The sequence below is a fragment of the Siphateles boraxobius genome, unplaced genomic scaffold, assembly GCF_051911475.1.
Source record: "Siphateles boraxobius isolate OS27281-9 unplaced genomic scaffold, OSU_SipBor_1 1, whole genome shotgun sequence".
NCBI classification, from domain to species: domain Eukaryota; kingdom Metazoa; phylum Chordata; class Actinopteri; order Cypriniformes; family Leuciscidae; genus Siphateles; species Siphateles boraxobius.
The window spans coordinates 12,605,526-12,631,606 of NW_027508699.1; the positions used below are offsets into that span (position 1 = coordinate 12,605,526).

The following is a 26,081-nucleotide window of genomic DNA, read 5'->3' on the forward strand; positions in this document are numbered from 1 at the left end:
CATGAATAATACAGCAGTTTGGGGAACGTCTGTAGGCCTACGCGATAAACCCAAAGTAAAAACTTTTGCGTTTTTAGTATATAATTATATAATAAACGTACCCTTATGGGCTATTTACACGACACCGCTTTCAACTAAAAGCGTAATTGGTTTACAACTTTTGAAAAGGGGTAAAGTGCAAGTTTTTGAAAACGGTCTCCGTGTAAACAAAAACTTGAATCTCTGAAGACGATGACATCACGCACATGAATATTACGTGTTCAGTCTATAGTGTTTCGTCGCCATCTATTGGCCGGCAGCAGAATACAGCGTTTTTGTTGTTAACGTACCATTAGTTTCAAACGCTGAAATTAATTTAGTGCATAATGTACACTATCATTTGTTTTAACATTGGCTATTACAAAGAATGCATTTAACAGTGCTTATTCATCATCTGCTAACAGATCAAAAATGAGACATTTGTTGCACAATGTTTTTTTAATTGAAATATTATAAAACATCTTAAAACAATATTTTTTTGCTCTACAAAAAGAATGTGTTCTGCTTCATACAACCGCTTTATGAAAAACAAAGTCTATCCAGAAACATTTAAATTCAATCTGCAACAGAATTATATATATAAAAAAACAAGACGCCATCAAATATCAAGGGCAGTTCAGGAGACGACACAACTTAACTGAAATTCAAGGACAATTATGCTTTCTTTTGACAGAACAGCAGATTGTTTTTACAAAAATAAACAAAAAAACTAACTTTCCCAAAAAAACAGCGTATCCTCTTTCTGCTGAGTCTCTTCCATCAGGGGTATTTCATGCGAGTTCACGAACAGTGTTAGTACAGCTCCGGTCCTTGTTTGCCTGTTGTGTCCTGAAGGACTGTTGTTCAGTGAGATCAGGAATAGAGACACGTGAGCAGTGTCTCTGAGTTCAGCTCTAGGCCACAGTGACGAATCGCCCACCTTTGCTGCTCTGCTCTGCTGCCGCTACACGCTGGTCCTTCAGAATGCGAAACCGCTCGTTGAGGGTCATTCCGGTCTGATAAAGGAAGGCAGAAAAATCAAGGTGACCATCGGGTTTACCAGAATTGATCTTGGTATAACGGGATGTAAATGTGTTTCCAGGAGCTGTTTGGGAACAGACTGCTTTTTCTTCAAATAGGAAAGCAAAACACAGCTTACAGTTCAGGATTTAGTGGAATAATACAAGTTATAAGCAGATTTCTTAAGTGGATGTAAATGATTTGAACTAGAGAACAGGATCAGTCTTATAAATCAATTAGTAATTCAGATCGGTTTTGTGGATTAGATCAACAAAACCATAGAGATTAAAATAATATTGTTTGACAAATCAGACTTTAGCTGTTTCCAACCAAAGTTACGAATAACTGGAACTGGAATATAGCATAAAACACTTGCAAATAAAGCATTGTTTTCATCCCGTGTGTTCAAGAGAACAAAATTGTGATTTTCAGGGAAGTTGGTGCAAAATATCTGTAATAGAAATGGCTTCCCCGATTGCTGCATCCAAAATCACATTATTTCCTACCATTTAGTAGGCGAAAAACAGTAAGTGACAAAAGCAGTACTGTCCAAATTCACATTACTCTTTTATGAGTAGGCAAAAAGTATCCAGATGACCTACTACTCCCGGTGAGATTCTGAAGTGTGCATACGATGGACACTTTACTATCCCATGAGGCCACGGGAGAGGATTTGTGAATCCCAGTGAAATGATGTAACTGACACTTAGGGCTGGGTATCGTAACAAAATGTTCGATACCGATACCTTGACTTCAATACCGGTTCCTGACCGATACTTTTTTCGATACCAATTTTATCAATATAACATTACCTAGAAAAAAAAAACTTTTTTTTTCAGTTTGTTGACTTTGTTGACTTACACTCATATTTTGAGTCTGTAAAAAAGCACCAATGCTAAAGTTTTCTATGTTTCCTAATCATTTAACAACATGTATTCTTTACTTCAATGAGCTCATTGTTTCTGCCTTAACTTAATGCATTGTTTAACAATGAAACTGAATGAAAATTAATTGAAATGCATTACACACAGTCACCCCTGATAACAGATCACTCTAAATTGTAATTTAGACATGCATTTTCTGTAAAGCTCCTTTGAAACGATATGTTTTGTGAAAAATGCTATACAAATAAATGTGAATTGAATTAAATATAGGCTACTGGGGTACGGGATATATGCCTCGCGCTCAGCACACATGAAGCTTTTGCAACTGGCAAAAGTAGCCTAATGATTATGGATGTGTCGGGAAACGATAGAAAGGAGATATTTTAATTGTTTATGAATGAACAAGTGTTTACTAAACGTGTTGGCTGCAAAGATAATTATTGCGAATTTCCGATGCGGACTCGTCATCCCTGCAGTAGTGAACGCGTGTGCGCCTATATGGATTAGGTAATCAAACTATTTATTTCTAATTGTTTCGTTTAAAAGTAAACATATTTTGAACATATATAGAACTATTCTCATGTCTGTGAGGCAAGTATCCTATACGCTGAGTTTTGGTTTATATGTGACGCGCTCCAGTTCTTGTAGTCGAAGGCGGATAAACTTTCTACTCTCGAGTGTATTCTGTGCGCTTTTAAGTGCCTGTGAAGTGCCTTTTGCGTCTGTGAAGTAATTACTTGTTCAAAGTATGTACCTATTCCAGAGACTATGCGATTTTGGAAGCAACCAATGGCTCTTTTTTCCTACATCATGAATGACGTCTCAAAGCATGCAGAGGAAACGCAATAAACGGTCATGTTATCTTTCGCTCAGATTCCTGTTGTTGGGAACGCAATCAAGTGAGGTAATCACTTTGGTCTCAGTAAACAATTGATTGAAATTATGCAAAAATAGGCATTACAGCATGGTTATCTTATATTAGTTTAGTGTTTCAGTGGCTCGACAATACATATAATTGTGATTTGTCCCACCTGCTTTCCAACACTGTTGATATCAAACTGCAGGGCGACACCTTTGGGAGGTTTCCTCTCTGGCTCTTCTTTAGGTGGAGGTGACGAGCTTGTTGAAGCCACGGGGTGCAGCGACCAGGACTGAGCAGGTCTGCAACGGGGGGAAAGAAAGAACATTAGTTATGCGCTTCAAAACTTTTCAACATGCACAACATGCCAACAAGAGCCTCAAAGGTTAAACCAGTCAAACTAAAATGACAAGACAAAACTAATGGATGTGGTTTTGAAACATGTGGGGCTTGTTAAAGAAAATAGACAGCTTATCTGAACAGCTTTAGGAGTATCCTTTCAAATACAAAAACATCTGAATGACAAGCGGTGTATGCGTTATGAAATTGTGCATCTGGGTGTAATAAAATGTAATTATACTCAGGTTGTGTTCTAGCTGTGGGGTTTTCTATTGACACTGTGAGGATGCCACTGTTGTTTGTAGGAGTGCGCCACCTGTAGAAAAGGGGGGAGAAATCGGTAAGGGACTTTCGAAAGAAGTAACTTTTGCTCATTTATTTGATCAATAAAGACAGAAAACAGTAATACTTTGAAATATTACTACAAATCTAAATAACTGTTTTCCATTTGAATACATTTTAAAGTGTATTTTTTTTCTTGTGATGGTAAAGCTGAATTTTCAGCATCATTACTCTAGTCTTCAGTGTCACATGATCCTTTAGAAATCATTCTAATATATTGATTGGACCTGATAGAATAATAGTGTAACAACTTAAAGCAACAAGATCACTGAAAAAGTTATTGCGGAGAGAGAAAAAATTCAAACTTGAAGAATGGAGTTTACTTACGAGCGAGTTCTCTGTGTGGGTGGAGCAGGCTGTGTCTTCTGAACTTGTGCATGAATCTATTTTGAAAAAAAGAGAGAAAAAAAAAGAATGTTTTTATAAGACAGGGAGTATTTTAACCACATTTCCATACGAGCATCCTGTCAGTAATGTCACTTGTTTAAAAAAAACAATTTTGAACTAATGATTCAATGAGACTTTGATTCTGTGATTTATTCAGTGAAGGATTTGATAGACTGATATGAAATGATAGCCCGAGTTAGATTTTTGTGTGTGTGTGCGATTCATTAAAAAAACTGACTCACTATCACACTACATAGTAACAGATTGCTTAAATGCTAATACACAAACTCTAAGAATGGAAGGACCAGTTTCTAATTTAAACATGTTACAGTGAAATGTGAGTGTGACCCAGTCACAAGAGCCAATGTGTAACAATAAACTTCAGCTGACATGTGCGAAGAAAATGATAAAACATTTTGTGAACACATTTGTATAAATGCATAATCACATAGAAACCATATTATTAAGCACTTGTCCTTAAAAATGTTAAGCATGCAAGTGAACTATCTACTCATTTAGGTGAAACAAAAGGCTCTTTAAAATTTGTAGAGGTCACATGATCAGAAACCATTTATTCAGCCTTTTGCCAGAAGGAATTTTTCCATGCATGCACTAGTGACAAACAAATGATAAAGTTAACAGCTTCTGTGCTGCTCTGAGCCGGAAGGTAATTTGCTTCTTACTTTAAGTCCTCTTCTGAAGAGGAAGGTGGCCTGTCGTGCTTCTCTCTGTGTTTGCTGGGCAGATGGAGCATTCCTGTAGAAAGCAGATGATCAACAAAAGACAAAAAATTTACATCACTGAGGCAACTAGGAGAAGAAAAAAAAAAAAAAAAGGGAAAAAGACCCAAAAAATGAAATGTCATTATTCAACCCTTTCCACAATGTCACAATTTCCTATGATATTAAGACCCACCTTGATGTTTTTTCTAAGTAAACATGGTAATCAATAAGAACTACATCACATAATGCAAGCATTGTGGATTTTGTGTTCACTTGAAATTCTTTGTTTCACTGATTTACAAATCTAACATAGACATTTCACCTGTATTATTTTTTAATTAATGCATGATTCAGAAACTATAATATAAGGCACAGTATGTAATTTTCAGCCCTCTAATGGTTAAAAACAAAACTGCATCCATTTTTTGAAAGAACATTACTTTGGTTGTGCTTCGGCTCTGCGTGGCTGTGCGGATGAAGAGGGCAACATCAGGGTTTCCGTTGTCCGGTAATTACCGGACATTGGCCGGGAAAAAAATTAAATATCCGACAAAATTTAATTTTTCCGGTCAAATTGTCTGAATTTGAGAATAAGTCCAAAATGTATAAAGCAAAAATACACCGACCTCTTGCCATGTTATAAATGAACAGGCTCTACCGTTTGAAAGTTATTAAACAACATCACATGCTGCATTTCAAATAAAGCGCACGCCTAAAACGGCTGTAATATAGACCTAAACAACAAACGATTGAGTGAGACGTTTCAAATATGGCCAGGCCCAGGCAGACTAGCCTTAAATGCTTTTTTCAGAGGCCAGGCGCGACGGACGATGGTGAATCAGGAACGCCTGAAGCCTCGGATGTCCAGAGCCAGACAGCTCCACTACCACCGGATGTTCATGTTTTTTTCCGTCTATTTGATAGTTAGGCTAGTGGCGGGTCGTCAATAGAGGGCGCCGCCGTCCCTGGTCGCTGCGTCCCTGGCGAATCAGAATTTGATGCATGTTATTTTATCCAATCTGATTGGTTCTCGTCACCTGTTGTGCTCTTGGCCACTACTGCGAGTGCGCAGGCGACTTCGACAAAACCTTGCTAGGCTGATCACTTTCGTAGAGATAATGGCAGCAGATAAACCAACTTTAACCTGTCATTGATTTACAAAAAAAAACCTTTTCACAAGGCGTTCCATGGAAGAAGAAAAAAAAAAAGGATAAAGGATCTCGGACCGGACCAACCCGATTTACAGATCCGGCAGCAGCCAGTGACAGAGGACGAGCTTCACCCGGAGCTTCACCCACGCTGGTCATAAGAGACATGTCGGCACTGAAGTTTTGTGGACAATAACGGGGGTAAGAGACCTCAAACAGCTATCTGAAATTTATTTTCACCCCGCCCCCCCAAAAAAATATTATCACCAAACGCCACTGCCACATGTTGCATTCTATCGGACCTAATTATGTCATTTTTTACGTTACGTAGCCTGCCGCCAGTTTTCCTCAACTTGACTAATTAAGAGGCGATGCAAAAAAATGCATTTTAAAATGTATTTAAAATGCTAAGAATCGAATAATTTGAGATTCTATAGCGATTCAGTGCTTTAAAATATATAAACATTAAATGACTACATGCGCGATTAATGGAGGCGTTGTGCGGTGTCATTACGCTCTCCTTCACAGATACTCGCTGCACTCTTTACCATCTTTCACTGGATTTCGCTCGCGCTCGGTCCCATGTAGCTCTCATCTACAGATGTTTGAGCAGCGTTTGAGCTCTCCTCAGGACAGCCACTGATTTTCACATGAGCAGATGACAGCTCTCTATCGAGAAAGCAAATCTTGAGTCAAACTGCTCAAGCCATTAAGCTGCCATGTCATTGCACGGCCACTGCTATGAAACAACACGTTCGTTGTGTGGAAACGTCGCCGTTATTTTCTTTAAGATAATATACAGAAGTTTTATGGAAATGGGTCATACCCGTCCTGAGCAGTTGAAGTAAAACCCCACTTGTTCAAGGGTGCGCATTTATTACATGGAAAGAGCAAACGCATAATAGACCTAAAATGCACACGCTTCTGATGAATCATGAATGATGAATGAAATTTAACTTAATGTCGTTAAACTGAATGTAAGAAGGAAACTGCTGAAATAACTACAACATTAATTACACTGAAATAAGAGCGCGTGGTTTATCCATCAATCAGATGCGCATTAAAGTTGCATTTGTAATCGTTACTATAATACAAGTAGACACCCGGCGCGTTTTCTTTCAGAATCATAAGGAAAATGTTCAGTATAAAGAGAACAAAGAGTATTCCATGAGGAAAACTTACTATTCCATGAGGACAAGTTAGTTAAGGTTTAGTTGGGAAAGTTCATGGTATTTTAAGTCTCACAATGGAAGGATTTTTAATGTACCAGGAACACTTTAAGGTTGTGTATCCTACAAAATAGTTTAGCATGATGAACTAACAATACTTTTAAAGCCTTTTTAAATCTTGGCTTACATTTCTACAAATGCTTATTTATAGGCTTTGGAAATATTTTTTATAATAATAGATTCATTAAAAACTAACATGAAATAACATTAACAATGGACAAAATGTGGGGGTTTTTTTTCACTCTCTGACCCCCGAAGACCGCTGTGTAATTCACACCCTGACTAAGACCCAATGGGGGAAGCATTTAAATAATCCTATGAATGCATATAAAAATGAAGAATCAAATTAATCGAATTTAAATGTGAATCGCATTGAATCGAATCTTTCTGAATTTGCAAAAATCGTTCTTGAATCGAAAACCTATGAATCGAATCGATTTGCTGCCTACCCAAAGATTCACAGCCCTATTGATGATGTATTGACTGATTATTTAAAATGTTAATTTTGAGGGGGAAAAAAAATTATGTTTCTGGACTAAATGTTTTTGGTAAACTCAAGATGTGCCTTTTCACATGGACTTGTGGCTTCTTTTGCACCATGTTTTCACGTCTGATTTCATAAGGCACTGCACATAGCAACCACACAGCTTTCAACTGTCTCTCAGATATTAAAACTAAAAAAAAGTCATCTCACCATTTTCTGCGAAGCCGAAAGGGTCTGTAAGGAACTGGGCCCTGAGGTTTCTGGGAGTCCATCTGTCTGTTTGGTCTCCTCTGAAACGGCATCTGTCGCCGCTGGGTGTCACGCCGCTGGACAAATGGCTGAGACCTCTGAGACAAGTGAAAACAAGAACATCTAAATTCATTCACACATGCATGACAACAAAATCAACTTTTAAGCCCAAAGTCTGACCATCTAGAAACTAATTCCCATAACCACCCATCAGTGCAAGATCGTTTTCCACACCTGGTTAAAAGCTGCATTGTTGGGCATGGGCCGCTTCTGAGCTGGTCTGTTCTGGGCTGGTCGGTTGAGTGGACTGATCCCTTTAAAAAGAGCAGCATTTTTTCTTGCTGCTAAACCAGTGATGACCCCCTGCCCACGACGCCTGGCCACCGCGGGCGGAAGCTTGCGGTTTTGACCAAAACGTTTGTTCACAACACCTCCAACAACTGGCAAAAACAAAAGTTGCAAATGCTCAGATTTGGCAGAACTGACGTGCATACTACAAAATCACTTAAGTAAAATAATTTATTGTTATATTGTGGCTGTTGGTTAAATTTGTAATCCTAAAACATGCCTTCAGAAAACAAACTTTTTAAAAAGAGGGAGATATTACAGAATCTTGATTCCTCATGAAAATTACAATAAAAGGTACATTTTGGACTTCTATTCTAGCAAATGCGAGAATTTTATATTCCGTGGCGGAAACAAGCTTCTAGAAAATCATACAATTTGATGGGCTCTATAATAAATCAATAAAAAGAAGATAGCATCACATTCTGACCTCTTTTAGGTGGCACTCCGGATCTTGACACAGTTTTCTTCCCCTGGGTGAAGCGGCCTTTCACAGGGACTCTGTGCTTTGCCTTCTGGGACTGGATTTGTTTCTGCTTCTTATTCAGCCTGATAATATCATCTGTGAAATAAGAATGCAATGAATATGAGCAAAGCAAACCATATAAGTCCCATCATGCAAAGTGTTGGGTTTTTCAATTTAACACTAAAAAAAAACAGTAAGCAGCAAATATATTAAAAAAACACAATTATGATACATGAAGTTGAATTCAATCAAATATTAATTGAATATGTATAGAAAACATACTAACGTAATTAGCATTCTGGTTAAATAAACAATACTCAGAAAATGTAGCTAATCGCAGCCAAGCTATCACTCTAAAAGTGGTTATGATACAATACAATATTGACAAAGGTGTAACGTTATTACTTTCCGATAACAAGTGATTGCTGCTATGTTAACGCCGAATCAAGCTGTGATAAATAAAATGTAAAATATCAAAATGCTAAACAGCTAGGCTAGTTTTATCTTTGGCATTACCTAAAGACATGTCAACCTTATCGGGACCATCTGTACTTCCGCCGCCAAACGATTGAAAACTAGATTTGCTCATTATGCCGTTCGCTCGATGTTAGATGCGAAGAAACAAACTGCACACTGACTTCACGATCCAAACAGTCCAGATGAACAAACTGAACCTAGCAAATTAGCCAGCTTTCATTGAGCGCTCAAAGCTTCTGCGCCTGCGCCGACCTACGCACTTAAGGCTGAGGCTCTTGGGAAATGGAGTAATTTCTGGAAATACCACCAGAGCCCGTCTAGGTCTAACGGAGAGCCTTGGCACTTCCTATTAGCCCCATTGTACATAATCTTGGTTGCAGTTCCATTATAATTCCACTGGAGGTGATCGCGGGCGAATGCAGAATGAATGGGAGTCTATGGAGCTAGACGGCTAAATGTATCCCTTTCTCCCGTTTGTCGTTGAATCAACGTAAATTGTATTGTTGATTCCGCAAGTTCAATATAGATTATAGTCCAAAAGTCGAATAAACGAGTACTTATGTCCTTTCGATTTCTTACAGGTTAGGTCGTTGTTGGCTGAAACACGCTAGCATTCTGCTATTATGTGACGTCATCACATGTTTGAACGGATTTTTAGAATAGATAAGTGAACTTAAAAATGCAATTTTCAGCTGAGTGTATTAATTACAGAAACCGGAAGTAACCAGACAGTGCCAATTCTCTTCTATTAGACATTCTCTGATACCACCAAGGACTTGTTTTCATGCAGACGAGTAAGCCCCGCCCCTTGACAGTCATTGGCCAATGAGCGGTCGCTGTTACAAAACCATCTACACGTGGGGAAGCTTGCAGGCTACAGAAATTGACGTTTGTTTCATGTGTTCGGTTTTTCTGTTAGGTTTCTATTTTTGTAATGCATCGTCCACCACATGCAAATTACTTTTCTGTTTTTATCTGACGTATCTCTGTGTATGTATGTGTAGTTTGTTTTCTACGTGCTTGTCCATCAGATACAGCAGAAGAGCCCTGCTCCTCATAGCCATCAGCGACCCAAACACAACTTCACAAAATTACATCAGCAGCATGTCTTCAAAGCGCAACCTGAAGCGCCAGAGAGAGTCCGCGAGCGCCGGTGGGAAACAGTCGAAGCCTGCAGGAGAGAGAGGGAGCGAGTCCGCTGGGAAACAGCCGAAGCTCGCAGGAGAGAGAGGGAGCGAGTCCGCTGGGAAACAGCCGAAGCTCGCAGGAGAGAGAGGGAGCGAGTCCGCTGGGAAACAGCCGAAGCTCGCAGGAGAGAGAGGGAGAGAGTCCGGCTGGCTGCTAAAGGAAGTGTCTGAGCTCCGCAGAGCCGCGCAGGGGTGCGAGTTCAACAAAAAGCGCCTCCGCTACCTATCAAGCACCCAGAAAATCAAACAGGGCTCCGATGGGGTCCTCTACTGGATGTCTCGCGACCAAAGAGTCCAAGGTAAAATACACAGAGATAGAGAAAGTTGCTCAGTACAATTCAGTTACACTACCGTTCAAAAGATAGCGGTCTAATGTTTTTGAAAGTCTCTTATGCTCGCGAAGGCCTTTATTTGACCAAAATACAGTAAAACAGTAATGTGAAATATTATTACAATCTAAAAGAACTGTTTCATGTTTTAACATAATTTATTCCTGTGATGGTAAATCTGAATTTTCAGCATCATTACTCCAGTCTTCAGTGTCACATTATCCTTTAGAAATCATTCTCATATGATGATTTGCTGCACAATAAACATTTATTAATATTATCTATTTTGTGCTGCTTAATATTTTAGTTAATTTTAAAAAGAAGTTAATTTAAATTAGAAATCAGTTATAACATGATCAAAGTCTTTACTGTCATGTTTGATCAGATGAATGCATCTTTGCTGAAACAAAGTATTAATTTCTTTTTAATTATTAATTTAGTTAAACTTAAAAAGAAGTTAATTTAAATTAGAAATCAGTTATAACATGATCAAAGTCTTTACTGTCATGTTTGATCAGATGAATGCATCTTTGCTGAAACAAAGTATTAATTTCTTTCAAAATGTACACTTAAGCTGTTTGTGTTTTAGATAACTGGGCACTGATCTATGCTCAGCAGCTGGCCTTGGCTGAGAAACTTCCTCTGCACATCTGCTTCTGCTTGGTACCTCGGTTTTTGGATGCCACTTACAGACAGTACGCCTTTATGCTAAAAGGACTGCAAGAAGTGGCAAAGGTACAAATATATTGCATCATGACCTAGGGTCTATTCACACCAAGAAAGTCCTCTAGCTCACTTGCTTTGGTCTGGACCAAATACAATGTTGAATTTTTTTGTTTGGTTTGGTTTCCTTTCACACTGCCCTTTTTGCAAGTGAACCAAAATTTGTAAACAAAATCACACGTGTGTTAAGTGTGCCATTAATTGGACAGAAATTCGAACAGTACCAGAGGTCGTTTGGAACTGGACCTCTTCAGCTGGGTCTCGGTAAGGTTGTTTGGTCCGCACCCGAGTGCGATTGTTGTATTCACACCTGCCCAAAAGATCCGCACCAAGGGGGGAAACAAACTTGAGTTCGATTCAATCAAACCAAGAAAGACAGGTGTGAATACACCCTAAATTAGAGACATCATTTAGGTCTGGCATGGGACTGGCCGGTGTTTCTGATTGGCTTGGGACGCACACCTAGGTAGTAGGGAGATTTAATGTGTGGTATTTTAATCAAATGTAATGTAATGTCTCTTGTTACAGGAATGTAAAAGCCTGGATATTCAGTTCCATCTGCTGTCAGGAGAACCTGGGCAAAATCTGCCAACCTTTGTTAAAAAATGTAACTTTGGTGCAGTTGTCACTGACTTTAACCCTCTCAGGATTCCGCTCCAGTGGATTGAGACGGTTAAGAAACACATTCCGTCTGACATTCCTTTCATTCAGGTGTGCCAGTCATCTTTAGCTTTATTGTCTTGAGCACTTGCATGCCGTGTCATCACCACTACTGTAATGCTCATTTCTCCCAGTACACACTGAATTGAAACCATGTTACTTTTTCATCCTACTTTAAATCCAGGTAGATGCACATAATGTGGTGCCGTGCTGGGAAGCATCTGAGAAGCTGGAATATGGAGCCAGGACAATACGGGGCAAAATCACTAAACTTCTCCCAGAATTCCTCACAGAGATTCCGCTTGTGGACACGCATCCACACGCCGCTTCTCAAACAGCAAAGGTTTGATGAAGAATTGTATAGTAGTTGTAGCAGAGATGTGATTTTTCCATATTTATATGAATTTCTGTATTTTCTGACATGAATTATGACCTACGTGAATTGCGTAAATCTGAGGAAAAAATAACTACGTTTTTCAAATGCTTAAAAAATACATGTATTTGATAAATGTGAAATACATGTAGTAGTAGTAGTAGTAATAATAATAATTATGATTATTATTTAATATTTTTTTTAAATAATTTAAATAATAATGCAAATCTTTTTTTGAATAATAATAAAAATTATTGTTAACTATTATTTGATGTGGATCAAAAAAGTTAATCAAAGTTTCCCTAAGGCAAGAACGGGTATTGTTCAAAATTCATGTATAACTTTGATAAAATGTTTTGATCCACTTCAAATGTTCACTACTGTATTATTATTAATGCAATTATTATGAATAGTAATTATTTCAATAACAACAACAATACGAATAACAACAACAATAAGAATAACAACAACAATAAGAATTTATAATTGTTATATATAATATAGTATATATATAATATATAATTGAAAATTATTTATTTTACACTAAAATATGAACAGTGGTAATATAATCTTTAATTTGTGTAATCATAATTTAAATAAAATAATTAATGAAATTATTATTAATATTAAAACAATATATTTCTTAATTGATTTCATTTTTATCATTTTGAATAACAATAAAAATTATTATTTTGAATAAATGATTGTTATTGTTATTATTATTGTTAATTAGTGTTACTATAATAAACTATTAATATTATGATTATTAATCATTATTACAATATTATTTAAAATAGTGGAAATACATTCTTTATTTTTTTAATTACATTATAAATATTAATATTATTAATTAATTTATTATTAATAATTAAACTGTTAATAATAACACCACATATTATATATATATATATATATATATATATATATATATTTATACAGTGTATATATATATAAACGATAATAACAATATCAACAATCATTTTTTTTATATTGTTGTTACTGTTGTTTTTGTTGTTGTTGTTGTATAGTCAAACAGAAAGGGGGAAAATAAGGTTTTCCTTTTTTGTATGTGTGTGTGTGTGTGTGAATTGTTTATTGTTGCCATTCTCAAATGCATGATGACAGTAAATCCTCATTCTACTTATCAGGGTGTTTTCCCATCTTCTTCATGTCAAAACCCCTCTGTGTTTCAGCCGATAGACTGGGAGGAGGTGCTGTCGTCTCTTGAGGTGGACCGTGGTGTTGGCGAGGTGGACTGGGCTCAGCCTGGCACCTCTGCTGGCATGGCCATGTTGGAGTCCTTCGTTGATCAACGCCTGCGTTTCTTTGCTACCCACAGGAACAATCCCAACTGTGACGCCCTCAGCCATCTCTCCCCCTGGCTCCACACCGGTCAGTCTGTGTGTTTTTTTTTGTTTTGTTTATGCAATTAAAGTAAATGGCTTCCAATGTCATCTAGATGCAGTTAAGAGGTTATAATGCTTGTGTATGTTATGTTGTCTCCTGAAGGTCAGCTGTCTGCTCAGCGCGTCGTGAGGCAGGTCAAGCGAGAAAAGAACGCCAGCGAGTCCGTGGCGTCTTTTACTGAGGAACTGGTGGTGCGCAGGGAGCTCGCTGACAACTTCTGCTTCTACAACCACAAATATGATGATATTTCAGGTCGGTGCTGCTCCGTCACTCGCTCCAGTCACACAGATATCAAGATTGTCTTGGCCTTTGTTTAAATACATCTCTGCACAGGTGCGTACGATTGGGCGAAGAAGACTTTGCATGAGCACTCTAAGGACAGCAGACAGTACCTTTACACAAAAGAGCAGCTGGAGGACGGCAAGACCCACGATCAGCTGTGGAACGCCGCTCAGGTAACTAAACAACCGTTTTACTCGACACTTTAATTTAAGTACCCTTTTTGGTTGTTTTATAATCACTGTTGTAATGGCACAACCTGTGAATGTTGCTGGTCTGTTGTAGCGTCAGCTGGTGTCAGAAGGGAAGATGCATGGGTTCCTGCGCATGTACTGGGCGAAGAAGATCCTGGAATGGACTGCATCCCCTGAAGAAGCCCTCTCTATCGCTATATATCTGAATGACCGTTTATCTTTAGATGGCTGCGATCCCAATGGATACGTGGGTGAGGGACATAATGATGTTTTGTTTGCTCTAGCCACATCAAATATGGTCTTACAATAAATTCTAAAGGCATTAATGCTAATTATATGGAAAAAGTACACTACTGTTCAAAAGTTTGGGTCAGTTTTTAGCAAGAGCACACATTAAATTAATCAAAACCTTCAGTAAAGACTTATAATGTCACAAAAGTTTTTGTTTTTCCTCTTTCTATACATCAAGGAATTCTTAAAACAAAGTTTCATGTTTTCCATTTAAATATTAAGCAGCACAACTGTTTTCAACATGAATAATATTAATAAATGTTTCTTGAGCAGGAAATCATCAAATCAGAATGATTTCTGAAGAATCATGTGACACTGAAGACTGGAGTAATAATGTTGAAAATTCAGCTTTGCGTCACAGGAATTAAATATATTTTTAAATATATGGGGAAAAAACAGTATTTAGAAATTATAATAATATTTCACAATATTACTGTTTTTACTGTATTTTTGATTAAATAAATGCAACCTTGATGAGCATTAGAGACTTCTCTCAAATTAACACTACATTTTTGAACGGCGTCATTAGTCTTGCTGAAATGTCTTCATACAAAATTATATAAATGAATTGTTCTTTAATATTCTTCACAGGATGCATGTGGTCCATCTGTGGCATCCATGACCAGGGCTGGGCAGAGAGGCCCATCTTTGGGAAAATTCGCTTTATGAATTATGCCGGCTGCAAGAGGAAGTTTGATGTGGCGCAGTTCGAGAGGAAGTACGCTGCTATAAAGGAGATCTCCAAAAAAGACACCAAGACATCTGTGTAGTTTAATTCTAGTCAAAATTCTGCTTTGTACTTGTTTTTCTGGCAGACATTTTTTCTCTGGTGAGGTGAAGTTTATTAATAAGATGCTATATTTGTTATTCGGTTTAGTGGTTTAAGGGCTATTGTCTGTTTTTAGGTCTTGTGTTTACATGTACTACTTCTGATCAGTGGACCTACACCTGTGGCTTAATGTGCTGTAGGGTGATGCATCGTAGCCTTCAGAAATGCAGTGTATAGATATTGTACTATCGGTTTTCTGCCTTTTTAGGTGTAGTGGTGGAAGAATAGTTTATAAAATAAAACATTATTTTTTTCTTACAAATATCTCTCATATTGTGCTACAGTACCGTGCCTGTTAAGCTCACATTGAGCATTTAAAACCGTGGTTATCAACACACGTCTCACTAGGGGGCCTCAGCGCACTTCTAAGAGGACCACAGGATGCCTACAAATGATTTGAATTGATTTAGATTAAAATAATCTAACTTAAAAAAATCAAGATGTACAGTAAACTGAATATTTCCTTTATATATATATATAATTGTTTTTAAACAACAAAATGCCAGGAGAGCAATTTCTCTAAATATGTATTAGCTACATACGTTTTAACTTCTAAAGATGCTCCACAATCTGAATGTAAAATATAATGTCTTGTGTTGTTTCATCGCATTATCTTGCATGTTAGTCTGAAATGAAGGTATTTGTAATAAGACAATAGATATTTTAAATGGATCAATTATTCTCGCATTCAGGTTATTGTTTTTGAATTACAATCTTGATTTAACTGTCTTATATGGAATGTCAGACAGAGATATCTCATATTTCATAGCATGTTAAAAAAATGAAGAAGAAACAAAAGTCAATAAGAAACTCCATGTAAACAATATAAACATTTTAATAGGATCATTGCTATAATAGATAAAGGAGTGACAATGATAGCCTTTCCACGGTTTTTAACGGAGCAAGCAGTTAAAATGCTAGTTCTGATATTTATTTTATACATATTTTGTTAACTACAATAAGGTCTCATTTGTTAACATTAGTTAATGCATTAACTAACATGAACTAACAATGAGTAATATATTCATATAGCATTTATTAACATTTGTTAATAAATGCTACTGTTTTTACAGTATTTTTGATTAAATAAATGTAGTAAAATAAAAACTGTAGTCCACAACATTAACTGTTACCAGATACAACTTTCAATCTTAGTAATGTGTTGATAAATGTTGAGATTAACATTTAGTAAGATTAATTAATACTGTAAAATTATTGTAACTAATGTTGTTAATGCTAACAAATGAAACCTTATTGTAAAGTGTCACCTATTCTTAGGAAGTGTTTCAGCCAAAAGTTCAACATGAAGTTAAACTGAAATGAATAGAAACAAGTATTAACAGGAATAAATAAAAAGCATTTAAATATACATGTAGGTTGCCAAGTGAATTTATATTTATTTAATAAAAAGGCAAATGACATTGAAAACAATATGAAAAGCATGCACAAACAGGAATTAAACAACAGCCTATGAAATCAACTATAATGACACATGATTTGTATTTTGTATACTTGCCCAGATTTGGCCATTTGGAATATTTAGTTTCCCCAATATATATATATATATATAATTTAGCATATTATGCAATTGACAAAGTCTCTGGGGACTATAATCAACGAAATACAAGCACCTTCTTTATCTTAGATTTGACAGCTGATGTATTGGGCTCTGTGTAGAAGCATATTGATAGATTGTAAAGTAAACAGGTGAAGGTACTCAATCCAACCTTTGAGTAAAGACACGTTTCCTCATGCACATACAATTCACATACTGCGAAATCAAATCACAATCTATCGCTATAAATGAATCTATAGCTCATTTTTAGTAAATCGCTCATTTATAGAACATATTTTGAATATTTCACATTCACTATGATTACCACATTCCTACAGAACAGACTTACAACTTATAAGAAATATAAGAAAAACTGTCTAACATAACCCCATCACATCACTACAGTGTTGCAAAATCTAGCGTCATCATCACATTCCAAAGTCCAAAATAATGTAAAGTAGATTTTTATCAGTAAAAATGATGGGAAACTTACTTAGTTACTGGAATCATTCAAGTTTTACAATTGCAGTTACAAATCCATACACAGCGTCATATGCAACTGCATTTTACAAGACATGATTTATTATTTTACAAGGATTTATTCAATTGATAAAAAAATGACATTTATAGTGTTACAAAAGATTTCTATTACAAATATATATAAAGTTCTGCACGGCTTGGGCTTCTTAACTCTGCTTGTAATCACATCATCTTTATAGGACAGCTGATTGGTTCCTGCTGTATCAGTAGCCAATGAGTGCAGCGCACTTTCAGAAACCCTCCACCTTCCCCAGCTCCGCCTGTATAGATCTGGTACAGGTAATTCATGTATGCTATATTGTACAGCAGCATGTCTTACTTGCTCACAGCCCAGTAAGATGGTATGAGGCCAGTACTTGCTCTTCAGTAGCAGCAGCAGCAATAATATAAGCAAAAGCAGCAAGCAGATCTATTCCACCAAGACTAAATATAACATTGTCATATCCATTACCATGCCAAACACTCAGAGAGTTGCCATGACAGAAATGCAGTTGTTTTGAACCTTTTACTATTCAAAGAATCCTTGAAAAAAAAATCTTATTTTTTATTAATGTGATGTAACTTCATCTACCAACTTTATCTAAATAGAAACTTTGATATAATTTAAAATTCTGTAATTTATACAGTCCAGGCCTTAAATTTGACTGGCTATGTGGCACTAGAAGATTAGTAAGCGACAGTGTGTCACTCCACAGTGTTCCTGCGCTGAGTGAAAGCCGAGCACATTTGCATGGAGCCAGAAGCCGTTTTATTGGAAGTCAGAGTATCAGTGTTTTTCAGTGGGAAATGGGCAATCTCACTCCGCTCCACTCGTATACGTCGACCCAGTCCGGCTTTCAGTCTTTGTGCTGTTGCCTGGTGACACGCAAAACTTGATGCGTTGGCTTCTTTTGGAACTATTTTCATTGGCGGAGAAGAAATATACGCACTAACTGACCAATTTCTTTTAAAGTTATATGTTTGGGCTTCTATTAGACAGGACAGTTGGAGAAGAGAGAGTAAAGTATTGCCACAATAAATATTAAGCAGCACAACTGTTTTCAACCATGATAATAATAATATTTTTTTCTTGAGCAGCAAATCATCATATTAGTTTGATTTCTGAAGGATCATGTGACACTGAAGACTGGAGTAATGATGCTGAAAATGTAGGAATAAATTAATTACATTTTAAAACAGAAAACAGTTAACAGTTAAATTGTAATAATATTTTATCTTACAGTTAATCTTATTTAATCTGTTTAATCTTACTGTTTTTACTGTATTTTTTACCAAACTATAATGCAGCCTTGGTGAACATAAGAGACTTCTTTTAAAAACACAAAAAAATCTTTGAACGATATAGTGTACATGACTTTTCATGCCATCAGGTTACTAGGCATAGTCAATGTAAGCGATTTGGTGTGCAAATGCGTTCACATGTTATTGCTGCTTTATGTTTTTATTACATACAACTGTATAGACTATATATTGAATACTTTGACAGCGCAAATGATATAGTATTTGGATCAAATAACTTGAACGGAATCCCCTGTATTTTCTAGAGAGTCTGTGGCAGGCCACGAGGGTTGAATTTTACAGAAAATGAGACAGAATTGGAGGCAGAAAAAGAGGCAGAAACAACACTACGTAACGTGACCTTACTTATTGAGAGCTGACGATGGTCTTTTTGACACACCACCTCACGGAACATTTCTCTGAAGCGTGAAGACATCAGGTTATAGAGGATGGGATTGACCACTGAACTCAAGTAGAAGAAGACACCAGAAAGAAGATGCACATACTCAAAGACATGGTGGTTCTCTGCAGTCCAGTCATTAATGTAGCTCCACATGACACGGTCAATGTGAAAAGGAGCCCAGCAGATTCCAAACACAATCACCAATGCACCTGTGAGATGTTAAAACAGAGAAAGCATGAAGTATTTTAAATTATTATTATATTTAAATTATATTTCATTACATTACATTATAATGTGGCTCTCAAACGCTACTGGATCATGTTAGCTAATGCGATGAACTTTACCTGCACAGAAAAAAGTTAAATTTGGAACATTATGGAATTAAGTCAAATCTACTTAACTAAGTTAAGTTAAATTAACACAGAAAATAAGTTACTTTAACTTGACCAGTTAAAGTTTGTTGAGTAATTTAATTTTCAACACAGAGACCTCAATAATTGGTGCACAATACAAAATAACGGTTACTTTAGTGGGATCAATTTTGAGTATAAATGTCTCATTTTGAGTAGCAACTGAAAAACAGCTGGAAAACTGTGAAAAATACTTCATTATTAATTATTCATGCCCCAGTGCATGATGGGAACACCAGTATCAGAAAATGTATTCTTTATTTTTATATAAATATGTATGCTATAATTTCTACAAGCTTCAATTGAGTACTAATGAATTGACTTTGTTTTTTAAATTCTTGCCTGAACTTATTCAGAAGTTATTACTTTATGCTTTTTTCTTGTATTTACTTCACTACAGAATCATTTTTATCAGTGTGTGTGAACTCGAGGAGAATTGACTTCCACTAAATCACCAAAACACCAGTTAATCTGGAAAGTGACGTTAGTTCTGAGAAAGTTTCTAGTATAAATTGTTTGCACACTATTTTCATTTATAATGCAATGACATTCACACATTTTAAGAGTCCAGATACACTTATAATGTGTTTAAATCTATAAAACAAACTGTTACTCTTGGCACGCGTCTGTGGTACTGACAGTATTTATGTACATGACTAGATCTGGAATATTTTGTTTGTATCTCAGTATCAAAGTAAATGTTGAATTGTTTTGAGGATGGCCACACAGAGTAAGTGCTGACCAGCTATTACAATAAGCCAGATGTAGACTGACGCTGTTCCTAAATCAGATCCCCTTTGTATTTACAATAACATGACAAGTGGATGATAAAGCACAGATGAGTATTTTCTGTTTATCAGGACAAATTATTCTCAACAAAGCACCATGAGGTTTCTTCAACTCTAAAACCCTACGCACAGGACAAGAATGTGCCATGACTAAAAGAGCAGGATTCGACTATTTCTTTCTTTAAAAAAAATTATTTTTTTTTAGAAAAGCATAGTTTTTCAGTTAGAATAATGAACTCTGGAAGTTTCTTATTAACAATCTTTGACTGCTAACACTGATGAATTTTGGGATTTGTAAACTCTGGGTTAACATCATTTTTTCATACAATATCAATAACATCAGTGATGGGGAAAGTTACTTTCAAAAGCAATGTGTTACAATATTGCTATACTTCCTAAAAAACAATGTAAACTAATTTTTGTTACTTGGCTACTTTTTATGGAAAGTAATGTTACGCTACTTTTGTGTTACCTTTTCTCACGCAGGAGAAGTTCAACACTCTTCAGCAAAAAAAACAAAACAAAAAATAAACAAATGTGATGTTTAACTAAAGTCTTTTTTGCATATTGGTATGGTTGCATTGGATCATTGAAGGTCAGTAGCAAAGACATTGGGTAATAAAGTGAGATTAAATACATAAAGTAGCCTATGTATATCTGTGTTATTTTACAGATATGCATAATATTCTGACATTGACATAGAACTCAATAACCATGATGTTTACACACAACACCTCTGCATCTTACTCATGATTTATCTCAACATGTGGACAGGAGAGCTGTCAGTCAATAAATGGGAAAACAAAGTTGCGTTATTTATTTGAAAAGTATATTTTGTTGTAAATTTAATTTTGTTTAAAATTAACTGATTACTTTACTAGGTACTTGGGGGGAAAAGTAATCTGATGAGTTACCCCCAAAACTGAATAACATTGACTGGACATTTATGTATGATAAACCTGCAAAATAAATTGACCAAATATTTTAAAGAAAAAGATGTGCTATGTAAATAGGTCAAAAGCAATTGTGTGAAAAGACTTTTTTATTTATTTACGTCAAACCTTGCATGATGTGACACGCAATATTATCTAACCCAAATTCAAATGTAAGATGTTCCTCAACCCAGGGTTAAAAGGGGCTTCAAAATTGACCCTTGTTACCTTCCTAATACATATTCCTGGTCTTATTGTGATTATTTCATCGCTGCAAAGTATTCCAAAGAAAAAAAATTTTTGTCTTTCTAATATTTAACCAAAATGTAATACTTGCTCAGCCTCTGAATTTTTTTTTGTTTTTTTTTTGGGATGATGTCACCAAGGACACTTTAATGTTAACCTATAAAATGTGCTTCATGTGATAATATATAAATGAACTGAATTTATTCAAAGTCAAGAAATATATAATTTAACTAAATTTACTGAATTGGTTATAGTGGTTCTTAACATTTCGGACTCAAATGCCAACAACAATATTCAAATATTATAAGGATGGAGGATAATGTTTTTTTTTATTGTTTAAAATTTACACCCAATAAAATATTTTAGAGGTTGGCTTATTTAGAACACTGAATATAAAATGTATGAAAATGCCCATGGCGCTATATGATTTCATTAATTTACACTGAAAAAAAAGAAAGAAAAAAAAAGATGTTTAAGTCATTTAAACTTAAATTACATTTTAATTGACTTTAAAAAATAAGTTGAATCTTGTATAGCATACAAAAGTTGAAAATTACTTATTTTGATGAGTTTAAGCAATGTTAAAACATATGTTGTGATAACTTACTGATCATATAATTTTTCACAGTGAACATTGTTGACTTTTTCAGGTCTAGAAATCACACTTTTAAAACTAATGCTATGTTTTCCAATACAGTGGGAACTCTGGTTCCTCAAAATAGTTTTTGAACTAAATTAAAATAACAAATACCATGGCTTTAGCTTATTTTATTGTTTGTTTTGTCTTATTTTACATCATTTTAGTTAATCTTGATGCCCTGTGGGAGTTTTCTGATGCCCACTTGTGGGCCCTGGCCTCCAGGTTGAGAAGTGATTATACCAACAAACGTGATTGAGTTATATGAGGTACATAAGTAGCTCCTTAAGGTAACAATTACAAGTTTACACTTTTTAGACTGTACTTTTCAATCCTTTCCTACTTCATCCCAACTTTTCATCATCCAATCAAGCCCAAATATATAAAACCCTATAAAAGTTACCTAGATTTTGTTTCAGAATGAATATCCTTTTTCATTTGGAAACATGTCACATTATGAAAACTTTGAATGCTGTTTCGTGTTGAATCTAACTGTTACTGGCATACAGATACCAACAGGTAACCACTGGAACGGGACTCACAGAGCATTTTTGTGACCTGCCGATGACGTGCCCTCTGATTCACCCCATCCTGATTGAGCCCAATTTTAGAATCGAAACACTCCCTTTCCCGATGCAGCTGCAGGCCGATCAGCACATACAGCACACTGATGGTCAGCATTGGCAGTACGAAGAACAGCAGTGCTGTCACTTGCACAAGCAAGTTGTAGATCCATCTATCATGCACCACGGTACACACCCCCGAATCTGGGAAAGTGAGTCCAAAACGGGGCCTTAACGTCTCCACGCCATGCAGACTGGTATTGGGCAAGGCACACAACAGAGAGACGGCCCATAACACGAGGATAACGCGCTTGGCGTGAGCATGCGTGGCCATGTGTTTGGCTTGCAGGGGATGCACCACTGCTCTGTAGCGCTCAGCGCTCAAAGCAGTCACGTTGAGCACTGAGGCAAAGCAGACCGTCTCAAACAGGCAGGTTTTGAAGTAGCAGCCAGCAACGCCAAACAGAAAAGGATAGTTGCTCCAGAGCTCGTAAAGCTCCAGAGGGAGGCCGAGCAACAGCACGAGGAGGTCAGAAATGGCCAAGCTGAACAGGTAGTAGTTTGTCGTTGTGCGCATAACACGGTGACGGGCGATGACAATACAAGTCAGACCGTTGCCCAGCACGCCAACTAGGAAGATGAGCAGGTAGGTGACACACATAGGCAGGAAGAAGGATGAACGGCAAGGGCCGAGGTACTTCTCCAGGTAAGCGCCGAGGCTCAGACAGAGGTCTGACTGGTTCACAGTTCTGTTTTGACCTATTTGACATTCTTCCTCTTTGGCGGAGCACCATGATGCATTCACAGCCGCGTAGAGGGAGTCTGGAGAGGAGCAGTTGAACTGGATCATTGGTTACCAGGAGGAAATCACCTGCAGAGGTTACAACAAACACAGACAGGGTTAACCTCTTCAGACCTGATTTGTTTCCACTGAGCAAATTTTTTTAACCTTCTTTATGATATTTGATCTTTAATGTAGACAAGAATCTAAAAAACAAGATTTTTGCCAACTCCTTTATTTACATGTTCACTACAATGGATACTATAACTAAAGCAACAAAAAATCCTCATATTTTAACCATACTTTTGAGTTTGTAGACAAGTAGATGAGGCTATCATGAACATAAAAAAATTTAAAAAAGGGGGCTTTCTTCAGATTAAGTTATGGGTCATATCATCATTGTGATTGATTAATCAGGGACCAATCAGTGACCAGGCTTTACACATATTATAAAAACATAAAATTGTATTGGTTTAAACAAAAAACAAAACAAAAATTATTATTAAAGGTAATAATAAATTATTAATTATATATTATTAAATATAATAGTTGTAATTAAAATGATTCAACCCCCATTGCAAATCAAGTTTATTGGCAAAATATACAGACTTTCAGCTGTTTGCAATTAACCAATCAAACAAAAGTAATTGAAATAGCTCAACACAACAATTGTTTCAAGTGTTTTCCCCAAATTCAACTAAACATTTTACTTTAAGGTCAACCCCTTTATGGCAAGCATCTTTACTCAGTAGAAGACCCTATTGTTTTTACGCTGCAGGTTTGCAGTGCCAGAGGATGCCAATCAGCCGCAGAGCATCACCGAGCACCACCATGCTTAATTGTAAACAGAGGGTTCTTTTCAGCATATGCTTCATTCTTCTTCCTCCTGATATACCGCTGGTCCATACGGCTGAAAAGTTCCAGTGATGTTTCATCGCTCCACAGAACAGAATCTAAAAACGTCTGTGGCTTATTTATATGATTTTGAGCACTTTTCTTGTGCTTTTGGGTCAGTAGTGATGTACGTCTTGGAGCTCTGGCATGCACTTAGTACGTGTTAGTACTTAGTACAACTGTGCCATATGTCGACCACTCTGACTGTGTATATTCTGAACAGTAACAACTATGTCTATTGTGTACTTTTCATTTAAAAGAACAGTAAACAGACCCAAACAAAACTGAATAAACACATTAATTCATGGTATGAGATGTTTAATCTGTGGTGCTTCTGGAGATCTAATTTCCATAGTTCAGTTCCTGTTCTTGCGCACTTTTAGTTTGTTCAGGAGTGGCTGCTTAAAGATTGAAATAAACTCTAGAAAAGCATGTTTGTTCTTCTGGTTATCACTGTAATTATTAAGACAGTCTGTCTTAGAGGTTTTCAGGACCACTGTTGGAGACGTTAAGGTTAGTATTTTTTAAAATAGTCTTTAAAAGTTTTGACTGTAGGCTGAAAAACATTTAAAATCAACCGTTTTCAGTTTGTATTTATTTTACATTATTTGATATTTTGCTTCTTAGAAAACATAATGTCACTTTCAACTTTATATCGTAGGAGTACAACTAGTGCAGAACAGAACACAAAGATCTATCAATAAATTAGTATTAATATAAAAACAGATGCATACACACACAACAATTATTAAACATATTAAACAGCATTTGTAATACCGTAGAATAACCAATGATAAGTCATTAGAAAAAGTGTTTGAATAATATGATTAAAAATAATAATAAGAGACTCCCCTAAGCAGGAACACATTTTTATTTATGTTGTAAATAAATTGATTGGTAATACATGAGCCTAGATAAACACTTTTGGTGGCAGATGTTTAAATGTTATTGTTATCACATCTATAATTAATGTAGCATTAATCTAATATGAAACGCAGTAGTTGACACTTATAGTAAATAAATCGCAACTGTCTAATTTACATTGTAAACATCTATCAATAAACTAGGATTAATAAACAAATAAGATGAGCAGATACACAACATCAACCTATATTTCATGTTAATCAATATTTGTAATTTTTATGACAAAAAGCTGCTTACAATAATAAACAACTGCAGTGTAAAGCAGAATTCATTTTAACATTTCTATTTACAATGTCATGTTTACATTTAAGCCTAAATGAGAATCTTAGATTTTTAATTTTTTTACATGTCTGCGTTAGTGTTATGTACGTTATAGAAAAACTGCACCTTTATTTTTTGCAATAACAAACATTATCTAGAAATTATATTTCATTCTTGGATAGACAAGATGGAAGAAAAGCAAACATACCTTAGCAAAATCTTGTTGAAAGTGTTTCTCAGCGGAGTATTCCTAAAGGACTGGTATACTCATAACTGTCCTGCGTCTCAGTTCCTCCTTCTCCGGCAGATGTGGTGGCGGGGAGCAAACTGACTATAAAGCAATGAAGAATAATGCTACATGCAGACACATTTCTCTACTAACTCTCTCCACACCATCCCCTCCTACTTATAGTGAGACGGATAACCTTTAAAATACCGTCACATTCTTTTCTCTTCGCACTAACTGGAACTGTCAGTGTGTAATATTTCACTATTAATGCAATCGCACTACGTAGTCGTTCACCGGCAAGAACTATAGTCTACACTGAATGGATAGTTCACCCAAAAATGAAAATTAGCCCATGATTTACTCACCCTCAAACCATAGGTGTATATGACATTCTTCTTT

The 26,081-nt window shown here is 36.1% G+C and overlaps 3 protein-coding genes across 5 annotated transcripts; 1 reads left to right on the forward strand and 2 right to left on the reverse strand.

Moving 5' to 3' along the window:
• Window positions 1-458: 458 nt before the first annotated feature.
• LOC143721319 (UAP56-interacting factor-like) lies at window positions 459-9,326 on the reverse strand. Its single transcript, XM_077211634.1, has 9 exons — window positions 9,009-9,326; window positions 8,457-8,588; window positions 7,916-8,121; window positions 7,643-7,779; window positions 4,533-4,605; window positions 3,790-3,845; window positions 3,362-3,436; window positions 2,954-3,083; window positions 459-1,034 (listed from the first exon to the last, which is right to left on the reverse strand). Exons 1-9 carry the CDS (start codon window positions 9,079-9,081, stop codon window positions 933-935), a joined length of 984 nt encoding a protein of 327 aa, XP_077067749.1. The 5' UTR covers window positions 9,082-9,326; the 3' UTR covers window positions 459-932.
• Window positions 9,327-9,772: 446 nt separating this feature from the next.
• cpdp (CPD photolyase) lies at window positions 9,773-15,503 on the forward strand. 3 transcript variants are annotated; one of them, XM_077211846.1, is made up of 10 exons: window positions 9,773-9,857; window positions 9,974-10,455; window positions 11,075-11,220; window positions 11,737-11,919; window positions 12,053-12,211; window positions 13,435-13,641; window positions 13,756-13,900; window positions 13,982-14,103; window positions 14,213-14,372; window positions 15,004-15,503. In XM_077211846.1, the coding sequence occupies exons 2-10, from the start codon at window positions 10,074-10,076 to the stop codon at window positions 15,180-15,182; spliced, it is 1,683 nt and encodes a 560-aa protein (XP_077067961.1). In that variant the 5' UTR covers window positions 9,773-9,857; window positions 9,974-10,073; the 3' UTR covers window positions 15,183-15,503. The 3 variants fall into 3 exon arrangements, with proteins under 3 accessions (XP_077067961.1, XP_077068045.1, XP_077067870.1); XM_077211930.1 differs by having other exon boundaries at window positions 9,792-10,455; XM_077211755.1 differs by having other exon boundaries at window positions 9,807-10,455; window positions 13,435-13,633; window positions 13,751-13,900; window positions 15,004-15,325.
• A 3,258-nt stretch (window positions 15,504-18,761) lies between these two features.
• Window positions 18,762-25,755, reverse strand: nmur1b (neuromedin U receptor 1b). The gene is made up of 3 exons (XM_077225584.1): window positions 25,662-25,755; window positions 22,573-23,464; window positions 18,762-19,226 (listed from the first exon to the last, which is right to left on the reverse strand). The coding sequence occupies exons 2-3, from the start codon at window positions 23,441-23,443 to the stop codon at window positions 18,877-18,879; spliced, it is 1,221 nt and encodes a 406-aa protein (XP_077081699.1). The 5' UTR covers window positions 23,444-23,464; window positions 25,662-25,755; the 3' UTR covers window positions 18,762-18,876.
• Between the last annotated feature and the right edge of the window lie 326 nt (window positions 25,756-26,081).

What these genes read in the sequence shown, in the direction of transcription:
- LOC143721319 (XM_077211634.1), bottom strand. Translation starts at nt 9,081, where the DNA reads ATGAGCAAATCTAGTTTTCAATCGTTTGGCGGCGGAAGTACAGATGGT. An exon ending in CGGAGTGCCACCTAAAAGAG is followed by an intron (nt 8,122 to 8,456) that starts GTCAGAATGTGA and finishes TGTTTTTGCCAG; the next exon opens with TTGTTGGAGGTGTTGTGAAC. An exon ending in ACAATGCAGCTTTTAACCAG is followed by an intron (nt 7,780 to 7,915) that starts GTGTGGAAAACG and finishes CACTTGTCTCAG; the next exon opens with AGGTCTCAGCCATTTGTCCA.
- cpdp (XM_077211930.1), top strand. Translation starts at nt 9,795, where the DNA reads ATGAGCGGTCGCTGTTACAAAACCATCTACACGTGGGGAAGCTTGCAG. An exon ending in CTGACATTCCTTTCATTCAG is followed by an intron (nt 11,920 to 12,052) that starts GTGTGCCAGTCA and finishes CTTTAAATCCAG; the next exon opens with GTAGATGCACATAATGTGGT. An exon ending in GGCTCCACACCGGTCAGTCT is followed by an intron (nt 13,642 to 13,755) that starts GTGTGTTTTTTT and finishes CCTGAAGGTCAG; the next exon opens with CTGTCTGCTCAGCGCGTCGT.
- nmur1b (XM_077225584.1), bottom strand. Translation starts at nt 23,443, where the DNA reads ATGATCCAGTTCAACTGCTCCTCTCCAGACTCCCTCTACGCGGCTGTG. An exon ending in GCAGGTCACAAAAATGCTCT is followed by an intron (nt 19,227 to 22,572) that starts GTGAGTCCCGTT and finishes AACATCTCACAG; the next exon opens with GTGCATTGGTGATTGTGTTT.